The sequence below is a fragment of the Muntiacus reevesi genome, chromosome 1 (assembly GCF_963930625.1).
Source record: "Muntiacus reevesi chromosome 1, mMunRee1.1, whole genome shotgun sequence".
In the NCBI taxonomy this organism is placed as follows: domain Eukaryota; kingdom Metazoa; phylum Chordata; class Mammalia; order Artiodactyla; family Cervidae; genus Muntiacus; species Muntiacus reevesi.
Genome location: NC_089249.1, coordinates 129,143,364 through 129,158,338, shown reverse-complemented (window position 1 = coordinate 129,158,338; position 14,975 = coordinate 129,143,364). Strand labels below are relative to the sequence as shown.

Below are 14,975 nucleotides of genomic sequence, written 5' to 3'. Positions count from 1 at the left end.
TTGTTTATATTACTGTACATGGTGTAGAATTCTAATAATTAGGGGAAGTGACTATTTGCTTTCCACAGGTGGAATATTATGACTTATTAAAAATTTTTACCATGAAGGGTTTCTAATGCTTATGATGTAGTATTAAGTGGTGGAGAAAAGGATCATATAATGATGTAAATTTTTGATATGAAAAAGTGACAGGGTATATACCATAATACTTGTCTTTGGAGGTATGATAGAATAATAAGTGTGTTTCTTTATGCTTTTATGAATTACTTTTTTTTGTTGGTATATAAATATTATTTTTCTATTAAAAACCAAAAAAGTTATTATTGCCATTGTCTCATAGAAAACTAAAATAAGGTATAAATCAGATTATCTATATTTTCTACTGTTTTCTGCTTATTTAAAGAGTGACCACACATAGTTTCCATTAAACAAAATAAGAATCCCTACTTTTGTCATATAAGAATGGAGAAGTTGCTCTGTTTACCAACATACAAAACACTTTTTTAGTTTAATGTACATTTAACCTGCATTTTGGTATTATACATAGAATACTCAGAATATATAATGATAACTGTTTAAGTTACTATTGACAATAAGTAGTTTAAAGTTAATGATTAGTTAGGAGACAAGAAAAATAAGTCATAGTAGTAAACCAGTGGATGGTAGTGTTTAGCCATGTGCTCTTTATCTGGAAAATGGACCAAATACAATCTGCTTTCATCTACATACATAAAATATCTTTTATGAGTATATAAATGAGAAAATGAAGCAAGTAAGTACTTGGTAAAATGTAAAGTACTAAACAAGTCTAAATTTTTTGTTTCAATAATGTCATAATTTATTATCCTTAACTATGTTTATCTTATTCTTTAATAGATTACTCTGAAGAACTGTAACACACCTTTATTAAGAGCTTATTATGGTTCCTTGGAAGATAAGAGGTCTTTGTCATTCAACTGTTAATAAAATAGCAGATTATTCCTTTCTTCCTGATCTTTACTGATTTTAAGAACTCTATTTGTATTTTGTAGGACAATTATTTAAGCATTGGTTAACAAAAACTTTAGACTATTTATTAAAAATTTATTTATATATTACATTTTATAAATAACAATCGATAGGGTAACAGCATAATTTTTGTTAGTGGACAATTAGAATAGCATTAAAAATTGGAATCATACAAAATTTTGATGTTTCTCTTTTAAGCTATTCTCCATGGAAAAACTTGCAAGTATAAAAATATATTAGTCTCTTATGTTAAATCATAAGGACCTAATGTAACAAAAATAGTTATATGAATACTGAGTAATATCTAATTACAGTTTAATTTTAGTATTTCATTTAGCAGTGGCACCTTCTTTCTTGACCAAAAAGACTTACGATACTTAAAAACTGTTATTCAAGATTCTCACCTTGTGTGAGGTCACAAAATGAGGTTAATAATATAACTGAATTATTACAGATAGATATAGAACAGAATAAAATAAAAGATTAGGAAAATAGATATTACCAGACTTACAGTTTGCATGATCACTATAGTAAGTTGTTATACTGTCTCACAATATGTTTGGTCTGTCTTGTCCCAACTGAGGGCAAGGACCATATGTTAATTCTTCTTTGACTCCCTGCGCCTGACACAGTGCTCGTGGTATAAGCAAATGTTAATTGAGCCAATGAGCATGAAGCCAGAATTTTATAATGGTGATTCAGGGATATATTTTTATATTTACACAGACAATTAGTATGTATAGTTTGGGAGATCTATTAGCCATTGTAGGATTATCCTTGGTGATGTCATTTTTTTTTTTAGGAAAGTAGTTAGGATTGACAAAATAGTTTAAAATTGATGTAGTCAGAGTCCTAACTTATGTAGTTTCATATATATATATTGGTTATTTATTTGCAAAATAATTTTTAACAATAATTTTAAGAAGATATGGTATTTGCTATCATTAACATATTCAAATTGCAAATTAACTGACTTATTACCTATAATTTGATTTTCAGGTTTGGAATCATACTTGACAAGATTAAAACAGTAATTAATGATGATGCAAGATACATGAAGGGATGCCTGAACATGAGGACTCAGAAGTGCTATGCAGTAAGGTCTAACATAAATGAATTTCTTGACATAGCCAGAAGAACATATACGGAGATTGTAGATGACATAGCAGGTAGTTTAATTACTTGAGCACATGTTTTCTGATTTTTAAAAATAAGGCAAACTGTTTTAGGACATGCTTTTTTTTATTATAATATTAGCCAGGTATATTTTAATTTTATTTTTGTTACCAAAACAAATAACAAGATAAAATGTATTATCATCTTAGGAGCCTTTTAAAAAAAATAAAGATCTCAGAGTGTTAAAATGTATCACTTCTTTTCTCCAAAGTTAAATATAGAGTGTCTTCAAATTTAAATATAGGGTTACATGAAGGCTTGGAGAGTAGTTTTTTACCTTAGTACAATGTTGCATATAAATTACATGAAAAATACTGTCTATCAGTGCTAATGGGTTTCAGCAGAGGAAGAGATATTTTTGTCTGGGAGAGGTAGCATTTGCAAGCTAGTACAGTAATTCATTTAATGAATTTATTAATCTCTGAGTAAATATAGTAAAAAATCCTAGTAAAATCTAGTAAATCTCTTGGTAAAAAATCTCCTAGGTACTGGGGATACATAGTGAACAGAACAAATTCCCTGTCCTCATGAAGCTATAATAATAGTAGAGACAGGTAATAAACACACACATATATATGTATATATATATGTCTGTCCATATTGCTATATAAGGTATATTAATTATATATAGTATATAATTTCACATAGATGTAAGATAAATGAAGGAAAAATAGTAGATTAGAGGGATCAGAGAATGACTGGGTCTGGAGGCATAGAGAATGGAAATGTTTTTAGTACATAAAATAGCCTAAAAAGGAATTCCATCACCCCCCCCCCTTTTTTTGTACTTTATTTTTACTTTAGTTTAGTACAAATTAAAGCACAATGGCCTGAAGAAACCTTAAGGGATGAGTGAGGAAATTTGTTAGGATGGAATAAGGCATTTCCTTACAGAACTAGTAAGAGATAATATGATCAGAAATGTAAACTGGGGATCAGAATTTAGCTTTTGAAGGTCAGTTTGGAAGTTTTCCCCAAGGAGAATGTAGAAGCAGTGAGATATTTTTGCTCTGTGGAGTGAACTTGATCAGGAAGATATGTTGAATGAATTTGAGTGGAGCAACAGAAAGAAGAACTATTTTAAGCTACTACAAGTTAACACAGCAGGTGTATATGAGAAAAGAGAAATACGAAGGTTAAAGGAAGAATTGATAAGAGTTAATCATTGAGTAGATATGGCCATGGTAAAGTAAAGAGAAATGTAGCCACTGGTGCTAATTGAAATGATTAGCTTGAGAATGGTGATACTACTGGGAAAAACAGGAAAAATCTTGGAGGAACCATTTTGAGGAAAAAAGATGTTAGTTTTTTCAAGTAATATTCAAATAGTTAATGGTCATCATGTTAAAAATATAAATTTAGAAATTTAGAACTCTGTAGTGAGTATGCAATTGATAGGAAGATTTGAATGCTTTAGGAATTTTATGTGATAAAACACCTATTTCCTTTTTGGAATATTTTGGTGGGTAAAGTATGTTTTTTAGAGGGAATTTCTTATTGTGAATTAATTATTGCAATAATTTATGTAACTTTTTCCTTTTATTTTCTTTCTAGCTTTATTGAGATAATTTACATACAGCACTGTATAAGTTTACAGTTTACATAATAATTTGATTTATATACCTCATGAAATGATTATCACAATAAGTTTAATGAACATCCATCCTAATATAAATATAAAATTAAAGAAATGATAAAATAATATATTTTCTTGTGATAAGAACTCTTAGGAATTACGCTGTTAACAGCTTTCATAGTAACATGTATGTGTGTCTGTGTATGTCCGTGTGCTCAGTTGCTTAGTGGTGTCCTACTCTTAGTGGACTGTAGCCAGCCATATAGAGCAGTGTTAATTATGCTTATCGTGTTGTTCATTGCATCTTTAGTACTTACTTATAACTAGAATTTGTGCTTTTTGACTGCCTTTGTCTAATACCCCCTCCCCTTACCCCTGCCTCTGGTAACCTCAAATCTGATCTCTTTTTTTCTGAGTTTGTTTGTTTTAGAGGAATAATTGACTTACAACATTATGTTAGTTCCTATTACACAAAATAGTGATTTCAGTATTTCTATACATTTCAAAATGATCACCATGTCTAGTTATGATCTGTCACCATACAAAAATATTACATAGTTATTGACTGTATTACCCACAGTGTACACATTTCACGCTTGTGTTGCACCTGGAGATTTATACCTTTTAATTTCCCTCACTATTTCTTTCCTCTCCTTCCCTCTGGCAACCATCTGATTGTTCTCTGTAGCTATAACTATGTTTCTGTTCAGTTATGTTTATTCAATTGTTTTGTTTTCTAGATTCCACATATAAGTGAAATCATACATTATTTGTCTTTCTTTGTGTGACTTATTTCACCCACTTAATACCCTCTAGGTCCATCCCTGTTATCACAAATGAAAGATTTCATTTTTTTATGGCTGGTGTTAGCCAGATGATAGCATTTATATATATATATATATTCCTACACACACACACAGGCTTCCCTGGGTGGTTTAGTGGTGAAGAACCCGCCTGCCAATGCAGGAGATGAGGGTTTGATCCCTGGGAAGATTCCTTGGAGAAGGAAATGGCAACCTACTCCAGTATTGATTCCCTGTGAAATCCCTTGGACAGAGGAGGCTGGTGTGCTACAGTCTGTGGGATCACAAAAAAGTTGGACACGACTTATCTACTGAACAACAACAAATACACATACCCACACACCACTTCTTTATTCATCTATTGATGGGCAATAAGGTTGCTTTCATATTTTGGCTATTGTAAATAATGCTGCAACAAACCAAGGGATGTGTCTATTTTTTTTTAATACCCAGGAGTTGAATTGCTTGATCATATGGTTAGTTCTATCTTTGATTTTTAAAAATATTTATTTTTATTGAAGTATAGTTGATTTACCTATTTTTAATTTTTTGAGAACCCTCCACACTTTTCCGTAGCAGCTGCACCGATTTACATTCCCACCAACAGTGTACCAGGGTTTTGTTTTCTCCACATCTTCACCAACACTTGTTCTTTGTTGTCTTTTTTGGTAATAGTCATTCTATAGGTGTGAGGTGATAATCTCATTGTGATTTTGATTTGCATTTTGGTGATGATTACTGATGTTGAGCATCTTTTCATGTGAGCTGTTGACTGTATGTTTTCTCTGGAAAAATGTCTATTGAGATCTTCAGTTCAATTTTAAATGAGTTTTTTTTTTATATTAAGTTGTATGAGTTCATTGTATATTTTGGATATTAACCCCTTATCAGATATATCATTTGCAAATGTCTTCTCCCATTCAGTAGGCAGCCTTTTTTGTTTTGTTAATGGTTTTCTTCACTGTACAAAAGTTGTTAGTTTGTTATAGTCCCATTTGTTTATTTTTGCTTTTATTTCCCTTGCATGAAGAGACACATCCAAAAACGTATTACTAAGACTGATGTCAAAGAGCTTACTGCCTGTTTCTTCTAGAAATATTATAGTTTCCAGTTTTATATTTAAGTCTGTAATCCATTTTGAATTTATTTTTGTGCATGGTGTGAGAGTAGTCCAGTTTGATTCTTGTAGCTGTCTAGTTTTCCCACCACCATTTATTGAAGAGGCTGTTTTTACACTATTGCATATTTTTGCCTCCTTTGTCGTAGGTTAATTGCCCATATTATTGTGCATTCATTTCTGGGTTCTCTGTTCTTTTGATCTATGTGTCTGTTGGGCCAGTACCATACTGCTTTGATTACTGGAGATTTGTAGTATAGTTTGAAATCAAGAAACATGATACTTCCAGCTTTGTTCTTCCTTTTCTAGATTGTTTTGGCTATTCCATGTCTTTTGTGTTTCCATACAAATTTTAGACTTATTCTGTGAAAATGGCCAGTGATATTTTGATATGGATTGCAGTAAATCTATACATTTTTTTCAGTAGTATAGTCATTTTAACAATATTAATTCTTCCAATCAGTGAACATGATATATCTTTCTATCTATGTTGTCTTTGGTTTCTTTCATCAGTGTCTTATAGCTTTCTAAGTACAAATTAACAGATTTCTATATATTAATTTTGTATCCTGCAACTTTACTGAATTCATTGGCAAGTTCTAATAGTTTTTTTTGATAGAGTCTGTAGGGTTTTCTATGTATAATATCACACAAGTGAAATAAATATTAAGTAAACTCCAATATTCCTAATATAGAGGTTATGCTCTAGTTTTGGTTTTATTTTTTATTTTGGTTTTGGCAATTTCTTTTACTTTCAGAATATTTATCTGAATGACCATCTTTTTACTATAGTGTTTTTTTCTTAAAAGAATACTTAACCACATATTTTAGATGTTAAAATTGTAAAGAGTTTAAAAGTGTAACAAAGGAGACCTCATACCCTGTTGGTGGGAATGTAAATTGGTGCAGCCATTATGAAAAACAATATAGAGGTTCCTTGAAAAAACTGAAAATAGAGCTCCCATATGATCCAGCAATCATACTTCTGGATATATATCCTGGAAAAAGAAAAACTCTAATTTGGAAAGATATATGCACTCCAGTGTTCCTAACAGCATGTTCCTAACAGACATGGAACAAGCACAAGTGCCTATGTAGCTTAAGAAGATGTGGTATATATACAATAGAATATAATTAAGCCATAAAAAAGAACAATATTGCCAGTTGCAGCAACATGGATGGATCTAGAGAATATTAACCTTAGTGAAATAAGTCAGACAAAGGCAAATACTATATATCACATTTATGTGGTATCTAAAAAACAATACAAATTAATCTGTATGCAAAATGTGAGCAGACTCACAGACAGAAAACAAATTCATAGTTACTGAAGGGCAGAGGGAAGGAGAGAGGGACAAATTAGGACTGTGGGATTAGCAAACTACTATACATAAAATAGATAAGTGGTAAGAATTTATAACACAGAGAATTATATTCAATCTGTATTAGCCTATAATGGAATATAACCTGCAAAAAACCCTACTGAATCACTATGTTGTACACATGAAACTAATGCAGTATTTAAACCAACTGTGTGTGTGTGTGTATGCACATGCGTGTGCGTGTGCACTCTCTGTTGCTCAGTTGTGTCTGACTCTTTGCGTCCCCATGGACTGTAGCCTGCCAAGCTCCTCTGTGCATGGGATTTCCCAGTCAAGAATACTGGACTGGGTTGCCATTTTCATATTTCAGTTAAAAGAAGAGTAATAAGAGCTTCCTACTTGTATATAAAATAACAAAGAAAAGTTAGTGATTTTTTTTAAACATGAAGAGTAATTTATTCACAAAATTGTTTTTGTTTTTGTTTTTCTTGTTTCTGGCCACTAGGAATGATAACACAGCTTGCAGAAAAATATAGTCTTCCTTTAAGGACAAGTTTTAGCTCTGCTCGAGGATTTTTCATTCAGATGACTACAGATTGTACAGTCCTACCCAATGATCAACTTCCTTCAGAGTTTATTAAGGTTCATTTTAGAATTCTGGTTAGGAAATTATTGTTTCTGATTTTACAGAATTGCACTTACATATTTTCAGGCATTTATTGAGTATTACATGATAGATTTCTGACTGTTCTGTATATTACTTATCTTACTTCTACCCACCCGCCTAACAACTTTACTAATCTAAGAGTGATTGAGAAGAGTTTTTAAGAGAAATACCAAACACAGTGTTTCCCATAATTGTGGGAGCTTGATAAGGGTAGTAAAGGAAAATGAAGAAAGAAAATCCAAAAGGAATTTTTGATCAAAGAAGTTTGAAAAGTACTGTACCATTTCCTGTTTTAGGTTGTTATCAGTGCACATCTACCTATTAAAGCTTTAAAAGTCCTAAAATAAAGAAATTTGCTCAATTTTTAAATATCTAGTATTGCCAAATCTTTGGACCAGGGGAGTATTTTATATATATATGTATATGTTAATTCCTCCACAGGATGCCAGTTTGGGGAAGTCTAACCCACTTTAATCTTTCTCTACCTGCAGGGAGTACCTTATGACAAAAACAAACCTTTCAGATCTTTAAAATATATACTATATTATCCAGTAATAAGGGATGGATAAAGTAAAAAAATGGGTCAAGAATTAGTAAAGGGGTTAGAGACTGCGTGAAGTTTGGTTATGAAGTAAGGGCTATGACAGGGGTCACAGATGGAGTGAAGGTTCCTATCTACCATACATATCATTACTTGGTAATGAAGTGTAATATTTTTGTTAACATTTCTACATGGCTACTTTAAGAGCTGTAAAAATAGTCATGTCAGACAGACTAGGTTAAAATATTCTGCTTTAACTTGAGAAGTGATCTTCTTTTCTCTTCTACAAACATTACTTGGGACTTTTTTGATGATACAATTATCTCAAGAATTAAAGTGCTTAACCTAAGTACCTATAATTCTATTGTTTAAAATCCATTTGTTTTACTTCATAAGAGTATGTGTCTTCATTTTTTTTAATCTCCTAGCAGATTTCCAAAGTGAAAAATTCTTATAGCTTTACATCTGCAGATTTAATTAAAATGAATGAAAGATGCCAAGAGTCTTTGAGAGAAATCTATCATATGACTTACATGTAAGAGCATTTGAAATTTTTGAATACTGATTTAAATTGATTTGGTTTGAGATGCTACAATACATTTCATTAACTGACTTTTTTTCTGCTTGCATAAAATTGTAGTTATGAATATTATCAAGGAAAGACCATTTCCTAGAAAAAACAGTTAAAACTTTAAAGTCTGTCATTGTGATTGAGATCACTAAGCCTCACAGAACATTCAGGGCAAATCTAATTACAACTCCCCCCCCCCCCAAATAAATCCATTATGCTGGGTTATAGAAAAAGCTTGATACCCAGCCAAATATCCACATTTCATCAATACTTCACTCATCCTTTTAATACAGTTTTAAGAAATGTCATAATGACATGAGCTTGAAATATCTCTAGTATCACTAATACTTCTGTAGTGTATACTCCATCATAATGTAGAGGTTGGCACATCCGGGCTTATTTGGGACTTCATTCAGTTTATTCTTTTTCTTTAGCTTGTCCTCTCAAATTCTCATGACTTAGTACATATATAACAACATTATAATAGTGCCAGTCTTGTTGTTCATAAAACAGCAGCAATGTGTCTAGAAATAAGAACTAGGAAATTCAGAATTGGTGAGCTGAGGTGATGAAGATAAATGTTGGATTTTCAGAACAATTTCAGAGCATAAACCAAAAAGATTATAAGATAGAGTAAGTTGCAGAACATATTTTCCCATGTAAGGGAAAAACTTTTATATTATGTCACAATATGGTAACTGCCACATGAAAGCATAAATAATTATGTAGTTAGGGTTGTGTATGAGAGAGAGAAAGAGGGAGAGGGAGAGGATGGGTAAGAGAGAAAATACATAATTGCTTTTGTGTTAAATTTAACATTGCAAAAGCAAAATTATTAGTAGATGGGATCTATTGAAGTATAGTGAGGCCTTCATTTGACCTATATAAAATATTTCTATACTAAAAATTTATTTTATTAATATATAAGAAAAGCAGTCTTTAAAAAAAGCTTGGTCTTAATATACCAGAAGATGGATTCTCTTCTACTAAATAACTGTGACCTTGATTATGAACTTCAGTTTCCTCACCTCTGAAATAAGACAATAGAACAACAGACTTTATCTAATGTACAACTCAACTGTCAATGTTATTTTACCTCAGACAATGAATTTTATATTGTTTTACAATTATGTTGTATGCCCCTCTTTTAAAAGCACTGTTTCTCTTATCAAACATGTACTTTCAGGATTGTGTGCAAACTGCTTAGTGAGATTTATGAGCATATTCATTGCCTATATAAACTGTCTGACACTGTGTCAATGCTGGATATGCTACTGTCATTTGCTCATGCCTGTACTCTTTCTGATTATGGTAAGTTATTTTCTTTGGAATAAATAGGTTGCATACTGAAACTTGTATTCCCTTTTATACAACAATTATGAATGTTTTATATTTTTTTCCCTGATATATAGTCTCTTACCTATGATTCTAGACTAAGATTCAAAATATATAAAGTGAAATTACCCTTAAAATTTCTTTTAGAAGTCAAAAGATTATTTACTGAGAAATTAGAAAAAAAAAATACTGCAAGAAACTTTAGAGTCTTTCCTAAAATAAGAAAGACTATAGAGCTGTCTCTTTGGTGAAAATAATGATGATCCAAATTTGTAAATTTCAAGTCTGAAGAAGCAGTGTGATCCTAATATTAACAGACATGACAGAAATAAAGTCTTGAAAGTGAGCAGATGTGAGCATCCGAAGATCAATTATATCACTTATTTTTGTGTCCCAAGTCTATACACAGGTCTTGAATATAAATGTTAAGCAATTTTTTAATGTTAAATGAATACTTCAAGTTAGCTCCCATCCCTTGAAATTTCTTATCCAAACTATCAGTATGCAAATTTGCATAATTTGTATATGACAATTCAGTTGAGTAATTATGAGCTTAATAACATTAAATTTCTAGTTAAAATTAATAGTAGTATTTCCAAAACATTCTGTTAATTAATTTTTATGATGGAAAAGGTATTTTAAAAGATTTTTTCATTTTTGACATTTCTTTATTTCTTATGGAAGTATTAAATTTTTCAGTTGGTATTGTTTAGGCCAAAACTTAATAGTTTTCTCAACTATTAAGATATTTGAGGGATGGGATGGGGAGGGAGGCGGGAGGGGGGATCGGGATGGGGAACACATGTAAATCCATGCTGATTCATGTCAATGTATGGCAAAAACCACTACAATACTATAAAGTAGTTAGCCTCCAACTAATAAAAATAAATGAAAAAAAAAAGATATTTGATGATGTTCCATGTTGAGAAGGACTACCCTAAAACTCCAAACTTATAAGTAGTGAATTTTTGGTATTAAAATGATTTAAATATAGTAGAAATTTTTTATTTACTAATCAACCTCACTTTTATAATGAATACTTTCAAATTTATTCATGTGTTTCCTCGAGAGACATGTAGCATTTTAATTTTTACTTGTCTCTCACCTTCTTTCTCCTCTCTTGATCTTAGAAAGCATCTATAGAAACCTGATCATTATTTCTTTCTACAAATTAACAAAATCTTTTGTGTCTGTTTTTTTCTATCATCTGAGAATACTTTTTAGACAAAATTTCTATAAGTTTGGACATAAAATTGTGTTTTTATTTGGTTTTGCTCTATTTTCAGACCTCATTAGAAAAGCTAAGTATGCCAAATTTGAAATAATGCTTAAGGCGAGGATTAAGTAAATGTACAATTTTAGAGTCTTTGAAATTAATTATTTTTAAATGGCTGGTTGAACCCTTTTAATTTATGCAAATCTGAAAATGTTATGAACTATTTTGGAGCCCTGCACAATGACAGGACCAAAATCTTATATTTTTTCTGAAAAAAAAATGTAAGTTCTGTTGTGATTAGACTATGCCAGTTATCATTTAGAGAGACTGAAGATAAAATAATAACTTAATGATATTGTTCCAGATTGACCCTAGTAAAGTCACTAAAGTATAAACAGTATGTACAGACCACAAAATCTTTAAGTATAAATATATTAATCTTCCAAAACCATTTTATTTTTCTCTTTAGTTCGGCCAGAGTTTACTGATACTTTAGCAATCAAGCAGGGATGGCATCCCATTCTTGAAAGAATATCTGTGGAAAAACCTGTTGCTAACAATACCTATATTACAGAAGGGAGTAATTTTTTTATCATAACTGGACCAAATATGAGTGGGAAATCCACATATCTGAAACAGATTGCTCTTTGTCAGATTATGGCCCAAATTGGTAAGTTACATGTTTACTTTATGGTTTCTATTCTGCTCCCCATTTAAAATATTTCATTCCCAGTATTTTAGATCATATGTATATATATATATATATATATATATATATATATATATATATATATACCATAACTTTTACAATTTGGTATTTATTAAGCACCACCCAGTTTGGGTTACAGTATACTGAAATCTTGTGGGATATAATAGAAATAGAAACTTCTTTATTATAGTTATTAATGTTGTATCAACTATCACTAAATTGAATTTATAATTATCCTGGATTCAAAAACTTTGTTGAGAGAGAAAGTGGTACAAGTAGCAGAAACTACTGCCTTTAATTACTCATGTAAGGTTTTTCCCAAAATTGTAACATTGGGCACAGGAACATTTCCCTTACTTAATTTAAAGTTTACCAATAACTTAGTTTTAACAACTGCTGTGTTACACTTACGTGTGCATACAGTTCAGTTTGGTCGCTCAGTTGTGTCCAACTCTTTGTGACTGTGTAAATGACTGTCACTGTCCCAACATTGTTATGGATTTCTTGGCATCGAGACACAACTCACCCCTTATCTCTGAATATTGGGTTCCTTGAGACTGATGTGAATCAGAGACCAGATGATTTTTCAGTCTGGGATGATTTTGGTTCACCTCTCCCTCTGGAATTGGCAATGTCTGGAGACATTTTTGGTTGTCACAACTGAAGGGAGTATAAAATCCAGTTCAGTTCAGTTGCTCAGTTGTGTCCAACTCTTTGTGACCCCATGGACTGCAGCACTCCAGGCTTCCCTGTCCATCACCAACTCCCGGAGCTTGCTCAAACTCATGTCCATCGAGTCAGTGATTCCATCTAACCATCTCATCCTCTGTTGTCCTCTTCTGCCTTCAGTCTTTCCCAGCATCAGGGTCTTTTCTAATGAGTCAGTTCTTTGCATCAGGTGGCCAAAGTATTGGACCTTCAACTTCAGCATCAGTCCTTCCAATGAATACTCAGGACTGATTTCCTTTAGGATAGACTGGTTTGATCTCCTTGCAGTCCAGGGGACTCTCAAAAGTATTCTCTAATACCACAGTTCAAAAGCATCAATTCTTCAGTGCTCTGTTTTCTTTATGGTCCAACTATCACATCCATACATGACTCCTGGAGAAACCACAGGTTTGACCAAATGGACATTTGTCAGCAAAGTAATGTCTCTGCTTCAGTATGTTTTCTAGGTTTGTCATACCTTTTCTTCCAAAGAGCAAGCTTGTCTTTTCATTCATTGCTGTATTCACCATCTGCAGTGATTTTAGAGCCCCCCCAAACAGTATCTCACTGTTTCCATTGTTTCCCCATCTATTTGCCATGAAGTAATGGGACCAGATGCCATAATCGTAGTTTTCTGAATGTTGAGTTTTAAGCCAGCTTTTTCCCTTTCCTCTTTCACCTTCATCTAGAGGGTCTTTAGTTGCTCTTTGCCTTCTGCCATAAGGGTGGTGTCATCTGCATATCTGAGGTTGTTGATTTTTCTCCCAGCAGTCTTGATTCCAGCTTGTGCTTCATCCAGCCTGGTATTTCACATGACGTACTCTGCATATAAGTTAAATACGCAGGGTGACAACATACGGCCTTGACATACTCCTTTCCTGATTTGGAACCAGTCCATTGTTCTATGTCCGGTTTTAACTGTTTCTTCTTGACCTGCATACAGATTTCTTTGGAGGCAAGTAAGGTGGTCTGGTATTCCTATCTCTTTAAGAATTTTCCATTTTGTTGTGATTCATGCAGTCAAAGGCTTAACATAGTTAGTGAAACAGAAATAGATGTTAATGGAATTCTCTTGCTTTTTCTATGATCCAATGAATGTTGACAGTTTGATCTCTGGTTACTCTTGCCTTTTCTAAATCCAACTTGAACATCTCCAAGTTCTCGGTTCACTATTGTTGAAGCCTGGCTTGGAGAATTTTGAGCATTACTTTACTAGTGTGTGAGATGAGTGCAATTGTATGGTAATTTGAACATTCTTTGGCATTGCCTTTCTTAGGGACTGGAATGAAAACTGATCTTTTCCAGTCCTGTGGCCACTCCTGAGTTTTCCAAATTTGCTGGCATATTGGATGCTGCACTTTCATGGCATCATCTTTTAGGATTTGAAATATCTCAACTGGAATTCCATCACCTCCTCTAGGTTTGTCCATAGTGATGCTTCCTAAGGTCCACTTGACTTGCTCTAGGTGAGTAAGTGATCACACCATTGTGGTTATCTGGGTCATTAAGATCTTTTTTGTATAATATCCAGGGATGCTGCTAAATATTCTACAATTCACAGGACAACCATCTTCCTTTACTCCCCTCCCCTGCCTCAGCCCACACACATGCTCAAGAAAGAATTATGCAGCCCTTGATGTGATTGAAAAAGCTTGATTTAATGTAATGGATTTTAAGGGAAATGCAGAATAGTAATATCGATCATATAGTGCAAATTTCCCTTACTACTGGGAAAGAAAATCAGAAGTGAGTGAATGAATGAATAAATAAAGGGTATATATTTTATTAAATTTAAAAGGCTATCTTAGATAACTTCCCTTTCCTTCTAAGAATACTGATTCATATCTGAGACGAAAATCTTACTTCTGTTTGAGTAGTTATGAGTTCCGTCCTTTAAAAAACAGGCTGTCTAATTTCTGTGTGGTTATAATTGTTAAAACATTCATTATACTGATTTAAAATTTGACTGTATACAACTTTTCCTCATTAGTCCTAATTCTTAACTTCTGTGCATTTCAGAATAATCTATTATATCCTGAGAACAGGCCCTCAGATATTTGAAGAAAATTACTATTACTCTACTTCTCTTGCCACGGTCTTTGAATTCCTAAAAGTATATGTAGTATGTTATAAACTCTGATTATAAAGGAAATAGTAGGATTCGAAAAGCATGGAAGTTGAGAATATAGGCTTTGGAGCTAGATCTAGCATTTGTAGTTACTGGCT

The 14,975-nt window shown here is 32.4% G+C and overlaps 1 protein-coding gene across 1 annotated transcript in view; it reads left to right on the top strand.

Annotated features, from left to right (window-relative positions):
* The window catches only part of MSH4 (mutS homolog 4), an 89,614-nt gene that overhangs the window by 46,525 nt on the left and 28,114 nt on the right, over nt 1–14,975 (top strand). Inside the window, exons 10-15 of the mRNA XM_065928287.1 lie at nt 877–941; nt 2,008–2,177; nt 7,508–7,644; nt 8,642–8,745; nt 9,968–10,092; nt 11,802–12,002. Of these exons, the coding sequence (XP_065784359.1) occupies nt 877–941; nt 2,008–2,177; nt 7,508–7,644; nt 8,642–8,745; nt 9,968–10,092; nt 11,802–12,002 (802 nt within the window). The remainder of the gene's footprint in view (nt 1–876; nt 942–2,007; nt 2,178–7,507; nt 7,645–8,641; nt 8,746–9,967; nt 10,093–11,801; nt 12,003–14,975) is intronic.